The sequence below is a fragment of the Heloderma suspectum genome, chromosome 7 (assembly GCF_057233095.1).
Source record: "Heloderma suspectum isolate Gila_16-S chromosome 7, 16-S_ref, whole genome shotgun sequence".
Taxonomy (NCBI): Eukaryota; Metazoa; Chordata; class Lepidosauria; order Squamata; family Helodermatidae; genus Heloderma; species Heloderma suspectum.
Genome location: NC_139464.1, coordinates 51,454,300 through 51,473,050, shown reverse-complemented (window position 1 = coordinate 51,473,050; position 18,751 = coordinate 51,454,300). Strand labels below are relative to the sequence as shown.

General features: G+C 40.0%; 1 protein-coding gene across 36 annotated transcripts in view; it reads left to right on the top strand.

Moving 5' to 3' along the window:
• The window catches only part of APAF1 (apoptotic peptidase activating factor 1), a 103,214-nt gene that overhangs the window by 52,557 nt on the left and 31,906 nt on the right, over nt 1-18,751 (top strand). For 16 of the 36 annotated variants that reach the window (XM_084810173.1, XM_084810174.1, XM_084810176.1 and 13 more), the window contains 5 exons: nt 826-945; nt 1,222-1,347; nt 6,909-7,034; nt 8,663-8,824; nt 9,178-9,267. In XM_084810173.1, the coding sequence (XP_084666299.1) occupies nt 826-945; nt 1,222-1,347; nt 6,909-7,034; nt 8,663-8,824; nt 9,178-9,267 (624 nt within the window). Of the gene's footprint in view, nt 1-825; nt 946-1,221; nt 1,348-6,908; nt 7,035-8,662; nt 8,825-9,177; nt 9,827-9,915; nt 11,382-15,271; nt 15,460-18,751 lie in introns of those variants that run through there. The other 20 variants (XM_084810192.1, XM_084810193.1, XM_084810188.1 and 17 more) reach the window with 10 other exon arrangements.

The window sequence follows — 18,751 nt, the reverse complement described above, 5'->3', positions numbered from 1 at the left end:
ATCTTCCCAGGGCTGTGCCCCACAAGCCCAAGGTAACACATACCACCCCTGTGTATAGCTATATGATTATGGGATCTATACTATATAAATATTTATCTATAGATCTATCTTGTAGACCTTTGATGATGATGATGATTTACATTTCTGTACTGCCCCATAGCCAAAGCTCTCTGGGCAGTTTACAGAAATTACAGATTATGAGAGAGCCTAGGGCCTACACAGACTTTAATTCAGCCCTCCCTCCAAAACTGCATGACATCAGACAAGGATAAAACCCTCCTCTGTTGAGAAGCAGCTAGGTCCTTTCATTATAAATTTTGTCTGGCTATGAGGGCCAGCCAAAATTTAGCAATCCCAGAATGTTCCATTTGATAAAAAGATGGGAGACTAATAAATGTGGATATAAACTATACCAAAAAGAAAAATTAATAAGCCCTCACTTCTAAGAATGATATGATGGCCCAGTGCAGGCTGGGTATCACAAAGTATTCATTGATTGAATATAAACATTGCATGCTAATATTTTGGAATATTTCATAATGGGGAATACCCTTCATATAGTTAGAGGTCTAAATTTCAGTCTTATAGTGCTGTATGAATAAGTAGATCAGAGCTCATGAAGCAGCTAGGCTTTTGATCCCTTCAGAGAAGTGACAGTTACTCCTATGATGCCATTCCAGGCTGTAAATTATGTGTATCAACCTCTTCATACAAGTGCCTCAGGACACCATTTTTTCCTTGAAAGAAAACCTAAAAGAGAGACTGTCAAGGGTGATTTAAAATAAATACCCTTTCTTAATTCATGTCCATGTCTGTTTTAACTAGGTGTGGAATTGGCAGTCAGAGGAATGCATTGTTCTAAAGGGTCACAAGGAACCTGTCAAGAATTTTCACCTTCTAAAACACTCAGGGCTTCTTTCATGGTCATTTGATGGAACAGTTAAGGTAAATAATAATTCAACATATCAACAACTTAGATTAGTGCCTACAGCTAAATTACAGGAAAGCAAAGGCAAGTCATGTGAGATTTTATATTTTGTTTTTGAAGAGCCAAAAGTTAAGAGCATCCATATATGCTATTTAGGAGTCTTTTGAACTGTAAAATACTCAATGAATAAAAATTACTTTAGTTTTTTTTTTTAAAGCCATCTGCTACTAAGTATTTCTAAAGCAAAAACTTATAGCAGTACATTTATTCACTTGTGGATTTTAATATTACAGCTCTGGAACACAGTTACTGGAGAACTAGAAAGAGATCTTATTTGCCATGAAGATGCTATTCTTTCTTGTGCTGTTTCACCTGATGCCACTATCTTTGCCACTACCTCTGCTGACAAGACTGCCAAGGTATTATTTACAAATGCCCTTAAAATATATGGCATGATCTAGTCAGAAAAATCCACCTGTATACACTATTTATTTCAGTGAGAGAGAGAATTAAGCATATGTGTAACCTATCAGTAGGACTTTGACAGTGCCTAACTATCTATCTATAGTTATCTATCATGCCCTATGATACGGGTGGGCAACTTCAGGAGGTTAGGGGCCATTTTTCACACTGCGGATGCCAAAAATAGGGGGGATTAAAAATTAAAAAAAAGGTGTCCAGAGCTGCTACAGGGTACCAAAAGAATCAAAATGTATTGTCTGCAAGCTAATTTTTACCCTTTGGGGGCTCCGGAGCTTCTACAGAGTCCCCAAAAGGCAAAAATTAGCTTGCAAACAAGCTAATTTTGACACTTCATGCTCCGTAACAGCCTCAGATACCATTTTGGCTGTGGGGCTGCATGCGGCCCATGGGTTGCATGCTGCCTGCCCCTGCCCTTATGAACTGTCTCTCTAACTAGTCAATAACCTTTCTAAAATACAGTTGGGGTGCAATTCTATGGCTACTAGTCAGAGGCTAGACAGCCATAGGATAGGTCAGTTCCCTGAGAACCGACCTCCACCCTCTCCCGCACTGCCTTGTAGGCAGCGCGGATTGGCCCCACAGTCCGCGCTCGTAAGAGAAGTGCAGAGTGGTGAAAATGGGGCATTCCTTGGGGTGGGGAGGAAGTGCTGTTCTGACACTTCCTATGCATTGGCTGGCATCTGCACCCCCCGCTCCGACTTCCTGCGGCTAGACAGCCAAAATCAGCTGTCTAGCTGCAAATGCAGGGCAACTGGAGCACAGAGAGGACAATCCCCTCCGCACTGCTCTTGCCCTGCATTGGATAGGCAGTGGCCTCCAAGTTCGGAGGTGGCCACCTATCCCTATAGGATTGCACCCTAAGATACTATATGCTCTACTGTAGAATTATCAGCTGTCTGAAGATCTATCTTCCCTCACTTCTTCCCCTCCAGCCCCTGCCCCCATCCCCATGATGACTGCTCAAATTGTGTGTCAGACTCTTATGGGGAATTTGAGGCAGATGCAAATTTTCCATATCCCCATCCAACCAATGTGAAAATGTATTTGTGTGAATGCACATATTCACAGACATAGGGGTAAAGTACACACAAGCACTTGAGGCAGTGCTTGATGCTCCTGCAACTCATGTGTACTATTAAACATATATTTGTTGAAGTCAGGCCTAGGGTAACTGATTCTAGACACAGATCCTTGGATGTCTTAAATCATTGAACTACTTTATGCCCTAACCCCTTTCTGTTCCTTCTCACTGGATCAGAGGAGATTAACCATTTTTAGCTGTACCACTTATCTCTTTCCAGATTTACTCTATTGCTTCTACCCATTGAATTATTCAGATATTCCAAATTTTTGGATAACTGGGGGAAGACCCAACCAGGAGTAAAAGTACTTTTTCTCACAAGACACAATTAATAGATTTACCTGCAAGAGGATGTGGTGATAGCCATTAGCTTTAAAAGGAGATTAGACAAGTGCCCATGCACATGTATCTGAGTGACAAGTGTGAAGGAACTTTAACTAAAAAACACAGCATGCTGCCACAGTAATTGTGGTATCCATGTGATTTTTAAAAAATGCTATAGACCATCAAGCCAGAATTTAGAGTAATAGAATATGCAATTTAATACAAAAACAGAAATATTAAAGCAGTATTCTGACTGGGTTAGCGGATGTCTGATCAAAATATAAGGGAAGAAGATATGTGAGGAACTAAATACCAAGTATGAATTGGGGACAGACACCAGATAGACATGTGGGGGTACTAACTGGGTTAGAGGAACAAATTAGAGTATAAATAATGCTTTGCCAGGGGAAATATAGTCTGGTGAAATGGAGACCCAAATCAGGGTGCAGATATTACCTATTCCAAAGTGGAGGAGGTAAGGGGCTCTTTTTCTGGGGGATGCAGTAGTTCCGGAGGTTCTGCCTTGGTGTCAGGCCATCGGAGCTGATTAAGTTGTTTTTGGTGACTCTGCAATGGGGAACTGAGGCAAAGTGGACCCCTTTCAAGCTCCTCAGGCCTTGTCCTGTGCAGAGCTTTCTTGGATAGAGGCTTGGGGAGCAGGGGAGCACAAGGTTGTGCATTCCCCTGGATCTTTGACTAGACAGAGTACAAAATAAAAAAGATGGATGTGTGGGAGGAACACTGAGAAAGGGTAGGAGGGTAAGCAAAGCAAACTTTGGAGGGTGAAATCAAACCGCCAAACAGCATTAGGCAGGTTCTCTGCTTGTTTTTAAATTCAGTTTTAGGGAGGGTTTTTTTCCCCTTAGGATCAAAAGAGGAGTAGAGAGGATGTAGATGATGAGACAGGATTTGGCTTTCCTGCCATAGGTGTTTTGTGCACAACTTCTGTGAGCAAAAGGGGGTTATGTGCATATTTTGGGCACAGGTCCCTATTTTGATGGATGCTTAAGAGTGTTAATGAGTTTACTGGTGGTAACTATACCTTAGCCATGGGTTTTTCCCTCATTGGTGCTCTAGAATGGCCAGTTCAAATGAATGTACCTTGGAAGGCTTGTTTGGGTTAGGAACATGGCAGAAAGATGTCTCACGCCCCTTTAGATACTGAGGGAAAGCTGTCATATGTACTAAATGAGGATAGCCAGTGAACACGGTGACTTTGCTTTCTTGTCCTGGTTTCCCAAGCTGCTGTTTGATTTACCTTCCTAGACAAGTTGGAGATTTCTAGAGTCAAGGTGCTAGAGTATATTTAAAATGGAAGCAAGTCAGGCTCCTCGGAAACAAAAATGCATAGAGGCTAGAATTAACAATGGCTACCGTAGTTATGATGTCCGTATAGAACACTATTTTATTTTTATTTATTTAAAATATTTCTATCCTGCCCTATATCATTAAGATCTCAGGGCAGCATACAGATAAAATCAGTTTAAACAATATAAAACAATACATAATTTAAACACCTAAAACATATTAAACTATTAAACAAGCTAATACCAGTTAAAATCTAAAACAAGAAAACAGTTAAAACAATGTGCTGAGGAATGCATTTAGCCCTCAAAGGCTTTGGTAAAAAGTCATGTTTTTACTTGGCGCCGAAACGAGACCAATGTCTGTTGCAATCGGGACTTCAAGGGGAGGGCATTCCACAACCAGGGTGCCACAGCAGAGAAGGCCCTCTCCCACATCCCACCATAGTGTATGTCTCATACTGGTGGGATGCAGAGGAGTGCCCCTCCAACAGATCTCAGTTCTTGGGCAGGCAACAGCAGGAAAGAACTATTAACTTCAAGCCCTACTTGCAGACTTCTGGGAAGAATGCCACTGTACAAAGCCGGATGTTAGACCAGATGGACCCTTGGTCTGTTCCAATAGGGTTCTTCTTAAGTTCTTATTACTGATTTTATTGACAATCCCCTGATAAACTTGTAAGAATTCACAGGGTATCCTGTATTACAGTTTCAAAATGACTTTTCTGGTTGATCCTGCCAATGGCATAAAAAAGCTGTCCAAGGTGCTGGAGCTGATGACTCTGTAATTCAGATCATGTTTTATGTATTTCTTATGCGGACCGTAGTTTTTAGAAATCCTTCATATTCAACATGCCTGGCTAACTACTGTCAACTGGAAGCTGCTATGTATGGTGTTTCTCTTTATTTCTAATTTTCTGCATTTGATATTTTCCCTGATGTTCTTATAAACAAATACAACTTGTCTAAGAATAGTAATGCCAGTTTACATTACCCAGCTAAAGACTAATAGTTCTTTGGTCAAGCTACTAACTGACAGTTCAAGGAGAGGTTTTGGCTTTAAGTTGGGAAGACACATCTTAGAAGTATGTTAGGCCAACATTCTTTTGCCTGTCCCTAAAACATTCTTTTGCCTGTCCCTTTTGCCTGGTTTTACTGGATGACTTTGCAGTCTGATATTATGAAAGAGAGACAAAAACATGTGTCCATTTTCTCCACACTATGTGTATTTATAAATCTCCATTATGTACCCCTTAGCTATCTTTTTTTAACCTAAGCTAAAAAGACCCAAACAAACCAATCAACCTGATCATATTGGTTGACCTTTTCTGTACGTACTGCGCTTCACGGTATCCTAAACGACAGTGGAGAGAAAAAGTTTATGAACCCCTTAAGATTGTCACATATTTCCAACCTAAAATGTTATTAGATCTTAATCTAACCCCATAATCCTAGATAAAGAACAATAGATAACCAGAGTAAACAAGTGACCCACAAACATGATGCTTTTTCAACATTTATCCACAAATTCAACACTCAATATCCATGTGTGAAAAAGTATGTACACCTTCAGATTCAGTACCTGGTGGCACCCCCTTGAGCAGCAATGACTTAAAGTAAGCATTTCCTGTAACTGTTGGTCAGTCTCTCACATCGGTTTTGAGAAATTTTGGTCCATTCCTCCTTACAGAACTGCTTCAACTCAGTGACATTTGAGGGCTTTCGTGTATGAACAGCTCACTTCAGGTCCTGCCACATTTCAATGGGATTTAGGTCCAGGCTTTGACTAGGCCATTCTAAAACATGCAGTTTCTTTTCCGCAGCCATTCTTTTGTAGATCTGCTTGTATGTTTAAGTTCATTGTTTTGTTGCATTACCCACTTTCGATTCAGCTTCAGCTCATGGATGGTCTTGAGGATCATCTGTGTGATCTTTAGTGAACTTCAGGTGGGCAGCAGTGTTCTTTGTGGAGAGCAGTGGTTTCCTCCTGGCTATCCTCCGTGAACACCATTCTTGTTCAGTCTTTTTCTGAACATTGAGTCATGAACGCATTAGCCAAGGTGAGAGTGGCCTGCAGATCCTTGGATGTTACTCTGGGATTCTTTTTGACTTCCTAGATGAGGTGTGGTTTGTTCTGGGAGAGATTTTGGTAGGGCAGCCACTCCTGGGTAAAGTGACTGTGGTCTTGAAACGTCTCCATTTGTAGACTATCTGTCTGACAGTGGATTGGTGGAGTCCCAAATCCTTAGAAACAGTTTTGTAACCCTTTCTAGACTGATGAGCAGCAATAACTGCTTTTCTGAGGTCCTCAGAGATGTCTTTTGATTGTGGCAAGACGTGTTTCCACACAACCGTATGGTGAAGATCAAACTCATAACTGATCCTTTTATAGGGTGGGGCCTTCCAAATTCATCTCTGAAGATCTACCTAATTATTTAAACACCCGATTCTAATTATTCCCTTTAACTGAGCTGATTGCAACCAGGGGTTCACTTACTTTTGCACATACCATGACTCTTAAGTATTCATTGTTTGCCTGATTTGTACATCGTTTTATTTCACAAGACATGGAATTTTTTAATATAAACCATATTGGATGTTTAGGAAAGGACTGGTTTTGATTCGTGAAGGCTGTCGTGCTAAAACTATGGAATTTCCATAATTGTCATTAGGGTTCACAAACTTTTTCTCATCAAGCACAAATGTCTTTTATAGGTACAGTGTTCACAACAAACCTAAAGTACTCAAATATAAGCTAAGCATTATGTTTAATATTTTAAATCTTTAGATATGGAGCTTTGAAAATTCATCTGTTCTTCATAAGCTGAATGGTCATGAAGGCTGTGTGAGATGCTGTGCTTTCTCCCTTAATAATGAATTGTTGACCACAGGGGATGACAATGGAGACATACGGGTATTCCACTTTGTTATTATTTCAAAACGATTTATTAATAATTTAGTGTAAACAAAACTGTAACAGCTGTGGGTTAGCTGTGTAGACCCATGATTTTTGCACAAATTAGTTGGTGGCAGCTGCCTGGTACTGCTAAGACTTTGTCTGGATGACTGTGTTCTAGTTTTGGCCCCATATATGGATGTTACATAAGTGGAGAAGGATTTCAAAGGCAATTTAAATTATGAGAAAAGATGACTAGTGATGGGAAGAAAGGATATGTTTAACTCTAAAGGAAATAATATAAATGGGAAACTTTGAGAGTTTAAAAAAAATAGAAGGCAATTCTTCATTATAGGAACCATGAGAATGTCAACCATTTAATTCATTTTAAAGAGAACTAACCTCTTCTATTACATGCATATGACTTATAAATGTGTGACTTACACTCTGCTTCTGTTTATTTCTTGCTTGTGTATTGCTTCATAATACTTGCCTCAGTGCCTGATTGCTTACAGTTTTATGTCATTCTGCTTGTATCAGCCTTATCTTGCCACCCCATACAGCCCATCCTTTTTAACATGTGACATTCTCTCACACCCAAATGAAAGCATGTAGGGAATGCAGCTGGGGGGTGGGGAGGGTGTCAATGTGCAGCTAGGTAGTCAGTGTTCTCCTGATGACTTCGGGTTTGCCACTAACCTGAAAGACCAAGGGAAAATATGGATGTCTGGAGCCAATGTTGTAAGCAAGCAAAATATGTGAGTCTGTGGAATGTCACTACTGCTTAGATGCCACAAAAGGTAAAGTGGGAGGTAGGGATGTATGGATTTTGTAAAATTCATTCTGTCTGTGTTTCATGGATTGCTAGGTGCCTTTTGTTCTATTGTCCATTCACTGGGGGAATTGGATTTTTTCCAGTTTCCCGAATTTGCACTTGTGAAAATCTGCAAATTCCCCCCCCCCGCTCAAATCTCCCCAAAATGTGCATTTTCATGCTTTAGCATATGGAGGAAATGTACATTTTCAGCCTGTTTTCTTTTTGTTTTATGTATTTTTTGTTGTCTAAATTTGTGTAATATTCTGGAAAGTTTTTAAAAACCGGTCCACAAGTCTGTGGAATCTGTGTGACTCAGGAAAACCCAGTCTGCTGTGGAATCCATGGGTCGGATTCATGGAAATCCAAACTCATTTGATTCTGTGGCAGATTTTTCCAATATCACTAGTGGGCGCCTTAACTTAGCATTTCAATACTACTTGCATGAGTGAATTTGTGAGGGGCTTAACTTTTCTCTTAGGAAATCTAGAACATCTATAAAGGGTAGATATAGCTTATGAATTTAAATGACAGATGGTACCTTTCATCTGGATGTTAGAATACATTTGCAAACTTGTGGAGGTTTCAAAGAACAGGATGGACAAATATGTCAGGAATACTTGAGGTGTAGGATATCCTACCATGTGTGTTGGGAAAACTTTCTGCACCAAGATTTTTTAAATATATTTTATTATAAGTATTTTTATACTGCCCTTCAGTTATATTCCTAGGGCAGTTTACAAAAAGTATAAAACTATTCAAACGTCTGGACTATAAATATAACTTACCGCTGTTACTCTGCATGTTTTGTTTTGTCTTGCTTCTGTCTCAGGTCTGGGATGTCTCAAGAGGTGACCTGCTTCACCTCTATTCCAGTGCTTCAGTAGATGAAGGTGAATCAGCACATGGAGGCTGGGTAACAGGCCTTTGCTTTTCCCCTGACAGCAAGATACTTGTTTCTTCTAGGGGATACATTAAGGTGATCTCAACAAAAGTACAATTCATTTTTTTGCCATTTACTTTAAAATGTGTGAAATTTTTAACTTACTGACATCATTATATAGCTAGTAAATCACTGGAATTTTAGCTTATTACTCTTTGGTTGCAAATGGAGAACAACTCAAATGTCCCAAAGATTTAGAATAGATTTTAAAATTTAATGTATCAGTCAATCATCCTGAACAATTCTGTTCCAAAACCTAAGTCTGAGAAAGGAATAGTGTGCACATATCAACTGTGTAGCTCAGTGGGGAAAAATATGACCCAGGTTAGTAATGTCACATCTATAATAATGCTGCATTCAGATTTTATTTCTTTCTAATTGGAACATGTTTCTCTTCCTCCTAGTGGTGGAATGTGGATACTGGTCAGCCTCTACAAACATTCTACACAAATGGAACAAATCTTAAATCGTTACACGTGTCCCCAGATTTCAAAGTATGTGTGACTGTTGATAACCTTGGCATTCTTTATGTGCTACGGATTATGGAATAAATCTGTTTAAAGCTGATTATGATAGCTTTTGTAACAACAGTGTTTTGAGCCAGAAGCAAATTCTCCCCAAAACCATTTAACTTTCATGAAACTGTGAAGTGTTTTTTATTCTGGCACACATTTGTAAACTTTTCTGAATCAGCATATATTTTTTCTTTTGTGTTTGATCAGCATTGTTAAGTTTGCTTTGCATCTTAGAAGTAGCTTTTGCCGTGGTTAGTTATACTGAGAACGTTTATACAAAGTAGTATAATTCAAAGAAGTATGAATGATCATTGAAAGGAGTATGATATGCTGAACTGCTGTTGCTATTGATCTAATAGCAAATGTTTCTGAGCCATAGAAGTACAGATCTATAAAATACCATAAACTGCTGTTTTACTATGTGCAATTTTGTCGTGGGGCATAGGGTGTCTTGAAAAAAAAAATCTTGCTGTTTTATATGAATTGTAACAGTCTTGGTACACAATATGATTAATTAAAACTTCTGTAGTATTAAGTGAAGTACTGTTGTATTACTACAAGAAGAAGCATATTCATGCTTCTCAGACACAGTATAAACTTAGCACTGTTTTTCTGTATTTCCCTTAGCCTAAAGCAGGCTGCAATTCTCTGAAGTCAAACTTTCCACAAAGTTACTGGAGACTGACTTATGTACTCCTTTTTGGATTGCCAACTCTGCTGAATATCCAAATGAAGTAAATTAAACCTTGCTGAAAAACATAGGTTTTCATTTTTAATGGTAATTTTTTAGCATATGGGATTTTTGCAAATAAACTTTTTTCCGATAGTAAACTCTGTTCGTTTAAATGCACCTTTAGTAAAAAAAAACACAAGTATAGTATATCTGAGATTTTTCTAGACTATATTTTGTCAACCTTGTGTCTTCAAATATTTAATAGAAAATCCTAAATAAAATTATTCCTGTTGAGTTGTAATCTCTAGACAAAGTGTTGTACCCCACTGGGCCAAATTCTAGTCGAATTCTACCATTGTGGCATTGGAGCCAATCCAGTGAAGTCAGAACGGGCAAGTTACAAGAGAAGAGTCCACAATGTAGTTCTTTCCCAATGTAGCCTTTGGAGTCTGTGAGTACATACACTGTGTCTGGGATTTTCACAGTTGATATCAATGAAATTCCTCACCAAGCTGAGGATTGTAACCTTTGTGCTTGTAAACTAATAATTATAATTCCCAAATACAAAAACGTTGGTCTGTTAGCCATCTGAAGAGCTATTTCAGTACTTTTTATGTTATGCATTTCAGATTAAATTAAACCATTGCCTTTCAGTATTTGCCAAAGTTCATTTTCAGCAGCTAAAAATAAAATATTCTAACTGTCTAGGACAGCTTTCGCCTGGTGCCCTCCAGGCGAACACAACTCCCAGCATTCCTGACCACTCGCCATGGCAGCTAGGACTGATGGGAGTTCAAGTCTAAAGCATCTGGAGGGCATTAATTTAGGGAAGGCTGCTATAGAATAATCTTAAATTGTATTAATGATAAAATACCCCATAACATACATGTCCAGTTTAACTTTGCCCTTGAGTCCACATATTTTTCTACAACAGATATACTAGAACTACATGTTGGTGTTTTAACTAACAATATCCTTTGGATTCATTTGCTTTTTCAAAAGAATTAATTGAGGTTGCAGCAGCTCATGGAAGCTTTTTTCAGGGGACGTTGTTCAAATGGAATTATCTTTAAAAAAAATTCTCCTGGTGCTATCTATTGCAACTGAAGATAAAGAAAGCTAGATAATTAAACTGGGGATTGTTGGTCTGTTACACTTGGAGGGAGAAATTGATTCCAGTTTATCTGGCATTACAAGAGATAGTAAGAGTACTAATAGCATCTCAAAACTTTTGCTTTTGGCTATACTGTGCTGCTTTTGTGTTAATTGGAATATATCTGTGCATCAGGGGAAATTGCTGAATTTGCTGAGCATGCTGAATTTATTTAATGTTACTAAAACTTTGCCTTGGCAAAGTTGCTGGGTTTAATTAAAGAAGTTAGTGCATCTTTAAGCAATAAACATTTTTACATAATGCAGAATTCTGTGTATTTTCTCTGTCTTCCTCTGTTCATCCAACTTGCTTCTTTTTTGTGATGGTGCCACTTCCCTTTGTGTTTTTCTGTTTTCCTATTGAGTACAAGGATGCAGTCCAAGAAAGGATGCAATCCTATGGCATTATCAATGCTATCAATGGCTAATAATCATAGTGGTTATATATTACCTCCGGGATCTGAAGCACTATTCCTCCCAGGACTAGTTGCTGGGAAATACAAGCAAGAGAGTGGTATTGCACTCATATCCTGTTTGTAGGCTTCTTATAGGCATCTGGTTGGCCACTGTTGAAACAGAATGCTACACTAGATAGGCCTTTTGTCTGACTCAGCATGGCTGTTCTTACGGAATAAACCCCACTGAACATACCGAGACTTACTTCCAAGTAAACATGCATAGATTGTTCTGCAACTAGGTCTGTCTTCTTGTCTACTGAGGAAAGAGAATGTTCTTCTTGTGGCAAAACTCAGTGACTTAAATCCAATGTTTCACAAGTGGACTTCTGCTTACACAGTGGAACTTCCCCATCTTGGCCCCTCCCCTGCCTCTGCATGCCCGCCATTCAGGAAGGCAAAGCTTCCTCCAGACGTCTGCAATGGATATCACAACAATGGAGGACAACACACATCTGAGTAGCATAGTAAGGGGCTGGAAGAGGTTCCCCACCCTTTATGTATATGCATGTGTAATATGGACCTTGATCTCTGTTACAAGAAGTGTAACATGAAAAACAGTTTCTCATGTTCCATATTGACCTCCAGTAGAGGTCAAGGCCCATATTATGTATGCTTATTAGCAGGGGTTGGGAGCCTCTTCCAGCCTTTCCTTCCTGAATGAGCTTGGGCTATGCTTTATGCATCTTTTCCTGCTCCCTTTGCATGCTGCAGTTCTCTCCATCCTTTCTATGCATATTATCCATAGTTTGCTCTTCCATCCAAACTGGCAAATTATGGCTTGTGCTGCAAACCAGAATTGTAAACCACAGTTTGATACTAGTTTGCAATCCGGATTTGCGGCGCCACCACATATCATGTTATCAGTTTGGATGGAAGGGAAAACTATGTATAATGCAAACCAGAGAGGAAAGGAATTGCAGCAACAGTGGAAGAGGGAGGGTGTGAGGACTGTTCCATGGTTCATTTGCATAGGTCCAAACCTTGCTTTATATTTGGCTCAGGTCAGAGTGTCTGGGTGTCCCACTGCTTTAAAAAGAAAATGTACTACCTTTTGAGTGTAGAGAAAGTTCTCTGATGGAGTTTTGTTGCCTTGAAAGTTTGGTCTTTTAATTATGTCTGAATTCCCTTTTTTTTTGTTGCCTAGTGACAAGCACAACCATTTTATATCCTCCAATGTGAACAGAAATTGGTTGAAATTGTTTATGGCATATAGTGGCTGCTCTCTGAAATTATCATGGGACATGAGAAATCCCTCTGTTCTGCCATTTCGAATAACCCTCCCTTGAAAAAATATTTTTGTTGTTCTTTTCCCCCTCTAACCTTCCTAGTAGTTTTGTTGTTGTTGTTAAGTCGTGTCCGACTCTTCGTGACCCCATGGACCATAGCACGCCAGGCCTTCCTGTCTTCTGCTCTCTCCCGGACTTGCTCAAGTTCATATTCATTGCATCCGTGATGCTATCTAGCCATCTCATCCTCTGCTGTCCCCTTCTCCTTTTGCCTTCAATCTTTCCCAGCATCAGGGTCTTTTCCAGCAAGTTTTCTCTTCGCATTAGGTGGCCAAAATATTTGAGCTTCAGCTTCAGTATCTGTCCTTCCAATGAGCACTCAGGGTTGATTTCCTTTAGGATGGACTGATTTGACCTCCTTGCAGTCCAGGGCACTCGTAAGAGTCTTCTCCAGCACCACAGTTCAAAAGCATCATTTCTTCGGTGCTCAGCCTTCCTTATAGTCCAGCTCTCACAGCCATACATTACTACTGGGAAAACCATAGCTTTGATTATACAGACTTTTGTCGGCAAGGTGATGTCTCTGCTTCTTACTATGCTGTCTAGGTTTGCCATAGCTTTCCTCCCAAGGAGCGAGCATCTTTTAATTTCATGGCTACAGTCACCGTCTGCGGTGATCTTAGAGCCCAAGAAAGTAAAATCTGTCACTGCTTCCATTTCTTCCCCTTCTATATGCCAGGAAGTGATGGGGCCAGATGCCATGATCTTCGTTTTTTTAATGTTGAGTTTCAAACCAGCTTTTGCACTCTCCACTTTCACCCTCAACAAAACGCTCTTTCGATCCTCTTCGCTTTCTGCCATTAGGGTGGTATCGTCTGTGTATCTGAGGTTGTTGAGAATTCTCCTGGCAATCTTAATTCCAACCTGTAATTCATCCAACCCGGCGTTTCTCATGATGTACTCTGCATATAAGTTAAATAAGCAGGGTGACAATATACAGCCTTGTCGTACTCCTTTCCCAATTTTGAACCAATCGGCTGTTCCATGTCCGGTTCTTACTGTTGCTTCTTGACCCTCGTACAGGTTTCTCAGGAGACAGGTAAGGCGGTCTGGTACTCCCATCTCTTTCAGAATTTGCCAGCGTTTGTTGTGATCCACACAATCAAAGGCTTTAGCCTAGTCGATGAAGCAGAAATAGACGTTTTTCTGGAATTCTCTTGCTTTCTCCATGAGCCAGCGAATGTTGGCAATTTGATCTCAGAGTTTCCTCTGCCTCTTCGAAACCCCGCTTGTACTTCCGGTAGTTCTCCGTTCACATACTGCTGAAGCCGAGCTTGTAGAATTTTGAGCGTAACCTTGCTGGCATGTGAAATGAGTGCAATTGTGCAGTAGTTTGAACACTCTTTGGTGTTGCCCTTCTTTGGAATTGGAATGTAAACTGACCTTTTCCGGTCTTGTGGTCACTGCTGAGTGTTCCAAATTTGTTGGCATATTGAGTGCAGCACTTTAACAGCATCATCTTTTAGGATTTTAAATTGCTCAGCTGGAATACTGTCATCTCCACTAGCTTTGTTGTTACTCATGCTTCCTAAGGCCCACTTGACTTCACTCTCGAGGATGTCCGGCTCAAGTTCACTGACCGCACTATCATGGCTATCAGGGATATTCAGATCTTTCCTGCATTGTTCTTCTGTGTATTCTTTCTACCTCTTCTTAATCTCATCTGCTTCTGTTAGGTCCCTGCCTTCTTTGTCCCTTATCATGCCCGTCTTTGCACAAAATGTTCCCTTGAGATCTCCGATTTTCTTGAAAAGATCTCTAGTCTTTCCCATTCTGTTGTTTTCCTCGATTTCTTTGCATTGTTCATTTAAGAAGGCCTTCTTGTCTCTCCTTGCTATTCTCTGGAACTCTGCATTCAGTTGGATATATCTTCCCCTTTCTCCCTTGCTTTTCGCTTCCCTTCTTTCCTCAGCTACTTGTAAAGCCTCTTCAGACAGACAGCCTCTTTGCTTTCTTGCATTTCTTTTTCTTTGGGATGGATTGAGTTGCTGCCTCCTGAACAGTGTTACAGACCTCCGTCCATAGTTCCTCAGGCACTCTATCAGGTCTAATCCCTTAAATCTGTTCCTCACCTCCACTGTATATTCATAAGGGATATGATTTAGGTCATACCTGAATGGTTTAGTAGTTTTCCCTACGTTCTTCAATTTAAGCTGAAATTTTGCGATAAGAAGCTCATGATCTGAGCCACAGTCAGCTCCAGGTCTTGTTTTTACTGACTGTATAGTGCTTCTCCATCTTTGGCTGCAAAGTACATAATCAATCTGATTATAATCATAATCAGTCCTAGTAGTTTAGTGTGTCTCATAAACACTTTTAAAAAGCCATTTTGCACTGTTGCAAGGCAGTGCTCTGGTAGTAAATCTAGTTCCCTTCCCCTTTTCTATAAAATGGAATCCAACTACATTAAAAAGGAGGCTGGAGAAAAATGGCATTGCCAGCGGTGTGACAGGAACGAATCCTTCATCTGGAAGCAGCCTAAGAGAGCTGTAGGAGAACAGCGACTGTTCAGGTAAATACCAGTTATTTTTCATTTCCCTTCAATTAGAGCCCTTGAGGGTTTGAAAAGCATCAGGGTTTGGCTTTCCTATCCACAAATAAAAAGACATTGCACCTCTTTGGTTTTTATCTCTCAATTTGCTACAACACCAAATAGCTTAAATTTAAAGCTGCTAATGATTTCAACTGCCTGAATTTTTTCCGTTTCATTTCAGAAGCCAGGCAAAACTGCTGCTATACTGTTACAGGTGTTGGGCATGCCATTGCTTGCAAAAAGATGACCACTACCCAACATCCAAAAATAAAAACACACTTTTCCTGTGTGTGTGTGCAGATTTGGAGGTTTCATCTCTGAAACTGCTGAAGGAATTATCCACAGCTGGCCACTTAAAACAATTATATTTTAAAACCTTTGACACAGCAGAACAACATCAATACTATGAAATATCGCAGAACCTTAAGCTGCCATTGAGAAGTGCCCGTTGGCAAACTGCACTGTGGATATCAAGAAGTTTGTTAACTTTTTTCTAACTTCTTTACCACCTGATGTGGGAATTATAATTGGTCTTGGGAATTTATTGATCGCGAGGTAATGAAATGCAATGGCTGTGTCTTCAAAGAGCTTAACTGAAGGGGGGCGGCTTTGTTTTTGCTGTGAGAAAACATGATACCCTGCATTTTGGCAGAATGAGAGCCGGATTAGTTCATTGCAAATTTTCCAAGAGCTCATAATATCAGAATGGAAACTAATGTTTGAAGGAAGAAATGTTGGTAGATAATGACAGAAGAATTATTTCTGCCATCTTTTATTTACATCTAACAATACAGTCCTTTTTCATTCAGTAGCTAGAATTTTGCTAATGTATAGAATTTAAACTAAATACTCTGTCCTGACATATGGTTTCTGATGCAGAGCTTTATGGGCATTTGGAAGGACACACCATTTCTTCACAAGCAGAATGCTCCTCCATTCATTTGAATAGAGGAAACACCTCTGTGTACACATCCCTTGTGTGTATAGAGCTTTCCCCACAGTTCTAGTGAATGACAAAGCAAGGAGTACATTGGAACTCTCCTGCAGTCACAAAGAACGAGTGGATCAAGGCTTCATAATTTTGAAGTATTGAATTTAGGACTAGACTAGGACTATGGTTTAAAACTGGTTGCATTATAAAATCACCATGGAGAAATAGGAACATCTACGACAGTAGAATCCTGAAAATAGTTCAACCTAACATTGTTATCTTGTTTTGTCCTGGCACAATGGGGTGGTTATATTGGGGATCTGTAATTGAGTACCTAAGGGAGGTCCTCACACCCACATATAACACTTAATGCCTTGGTAGGCCATCAGCTGAATATAATGACAATGCAAGACTCGCTGAATAAACTTTCCAGTTGCTACTCTAGAAGATAGGCCCTGCACCTGTACTGGTCCTGACTGGGAAAGAAATCTTCACCCATCTCCTGCCTTGGTATCCACAAGAAAGGTTACATAACTGAGTATCGACTCTTCTCCATGTCCATGATCACGCTCAAAGCTTTGCTAGCTTTGCCGTATCCCACCCACTCTTAACTCTTACCTGACGGCCATCTACCTCCTCTTTCTTACAGCCCTCCTGCCTTAACAGAGATGGAGGAAAAATGGCTTGTCTGTGGCCAGATAGTAAGTTTGTGGCAGAAAAATCTTTATACACAATTGACCCATGACTTCCTGTTAGTTTTAGTTCCCACTGCATAAAGCAGTTGAGAGAAAAACATTTGGAAAGCACCAGACATGGAATTTGTTGACTGCAAATGCTAAAAAGAACTCCCGTGCCAGAAATAGTTGTGTAGATAGGAACATGTTGGTGGGAACAGGTTATTTCCATTGTTCCATAAATGCCACTCTAGAAATGTGAATATAATAGTGCGCCAAATTTCTCTTGCATTAAGTAACCATAGTCAGCATCCATTTACCTGAGATTAGGGAGGAAGGGCATCCAGTCTGATATGTGCAATTTCCAGCTTGTCTAGAGCCCTGCCACCTCTTATTTTAGAAACCCTGCTGATCCTGGAAGGCAGGTGAATGGGAGACATAGTGAGAGAAGGTAAGGACTAGAAGAGCAAAAGGCCTCAAAAAGATGATGATTTTTTTAAATTATGGGGAGGTACGGTACAAGGCTATAGCGAAACATGTCTCAGGAGTCGGATAGGGAAAGGTGTTTGATTTTGTACATGGGAATTGAAAACGGGACTTAGTTAAGAAGGGTATTTATGGAGGAATTTAAAACAGTGTGGAATGTGATTCAGCAAACCAGGGCTTTCATGAGAAATATAAAGGTAAAGGAAGTCTGAAATAACATTTCAGTTTTAAAAAAGAGGGAAGCCTTGTCTTCCGCCTAGTTCTCTTTGCTGTATGCTTGCCAATCCACAAAAAAATCACATGATAGTATCTGATCAAGAATTCTTACTGCTGGTTTGGCAGGCAAATGCAAAAAGGAACTGCCCTGCTGGCTAACCTCCAGTTTGCAGTATCCAGGTAGACAGCATCGTCTATGCTCCTCCAATGCATTTACATCTCCACTGAGCAGGAACTCTGCCTGCTCACACCGCTGCCTTTTCTCAGCAACGAAGAGCAGAAAAAACAATGTCTTCAGGTTGACGTTGGAAGAAAGGGCTAGTGGGTGCACTCGAGCCACCACTCCATTGTTCTTAGTGCTGACTGCACACATTATTTTCTGAGGAGATGCACATGTCTGTAAATTACATAAAATAAATGGTCACTTCCTTTTCCTGGAAGCTGGCCTGGACTTGGTTTCTGGACAGAATGTATTTGCATATGTGCACTGCTATGTAGTAGGCTTTTTTTCAGGCACACGAAGAGAGGTAGTTTGTACAGGTTTTATTTCTTAAGCAGGGTAGCAGTGAACGCTGTGAATAATGATAGGGGCCTCCACTATTAGTGGGCGTAGGGGAAAAAATCTGCCAGCTTAGTCACTCATAGCATGGAAGACAGAACACTAGAGCTGGCCTGTATGGCAAAATTAGTTCATGACTTCATCTACGTGTTAACAAATGCATTGCCATATGGCACTTACTTCAAATATTTCCTTACTCAAAGATTTCTGAAAGTGGTTTGTTTGTTTTTTGCTATCACCCAGTTCTTGCTATCTAAGTGTATTCAGTTTGATGCTTCTATTTGATGCTCCATTTGCGATTGCTACCCAGATTTAAATTCACTCAGTTCAAGAATGTCGAACATTACCTGTAAGCCACAATTTCAGATTTTTTTAAAAAAACAAAGTATTAAGAATTTTGTTTTTCCACGGCCTTCTGTGGCTTAGTCCTCCTGTTTATTTTTCCTTTACCTCTGTGATGCTATCATCTGAATCCCACAGCATAATATACATAGA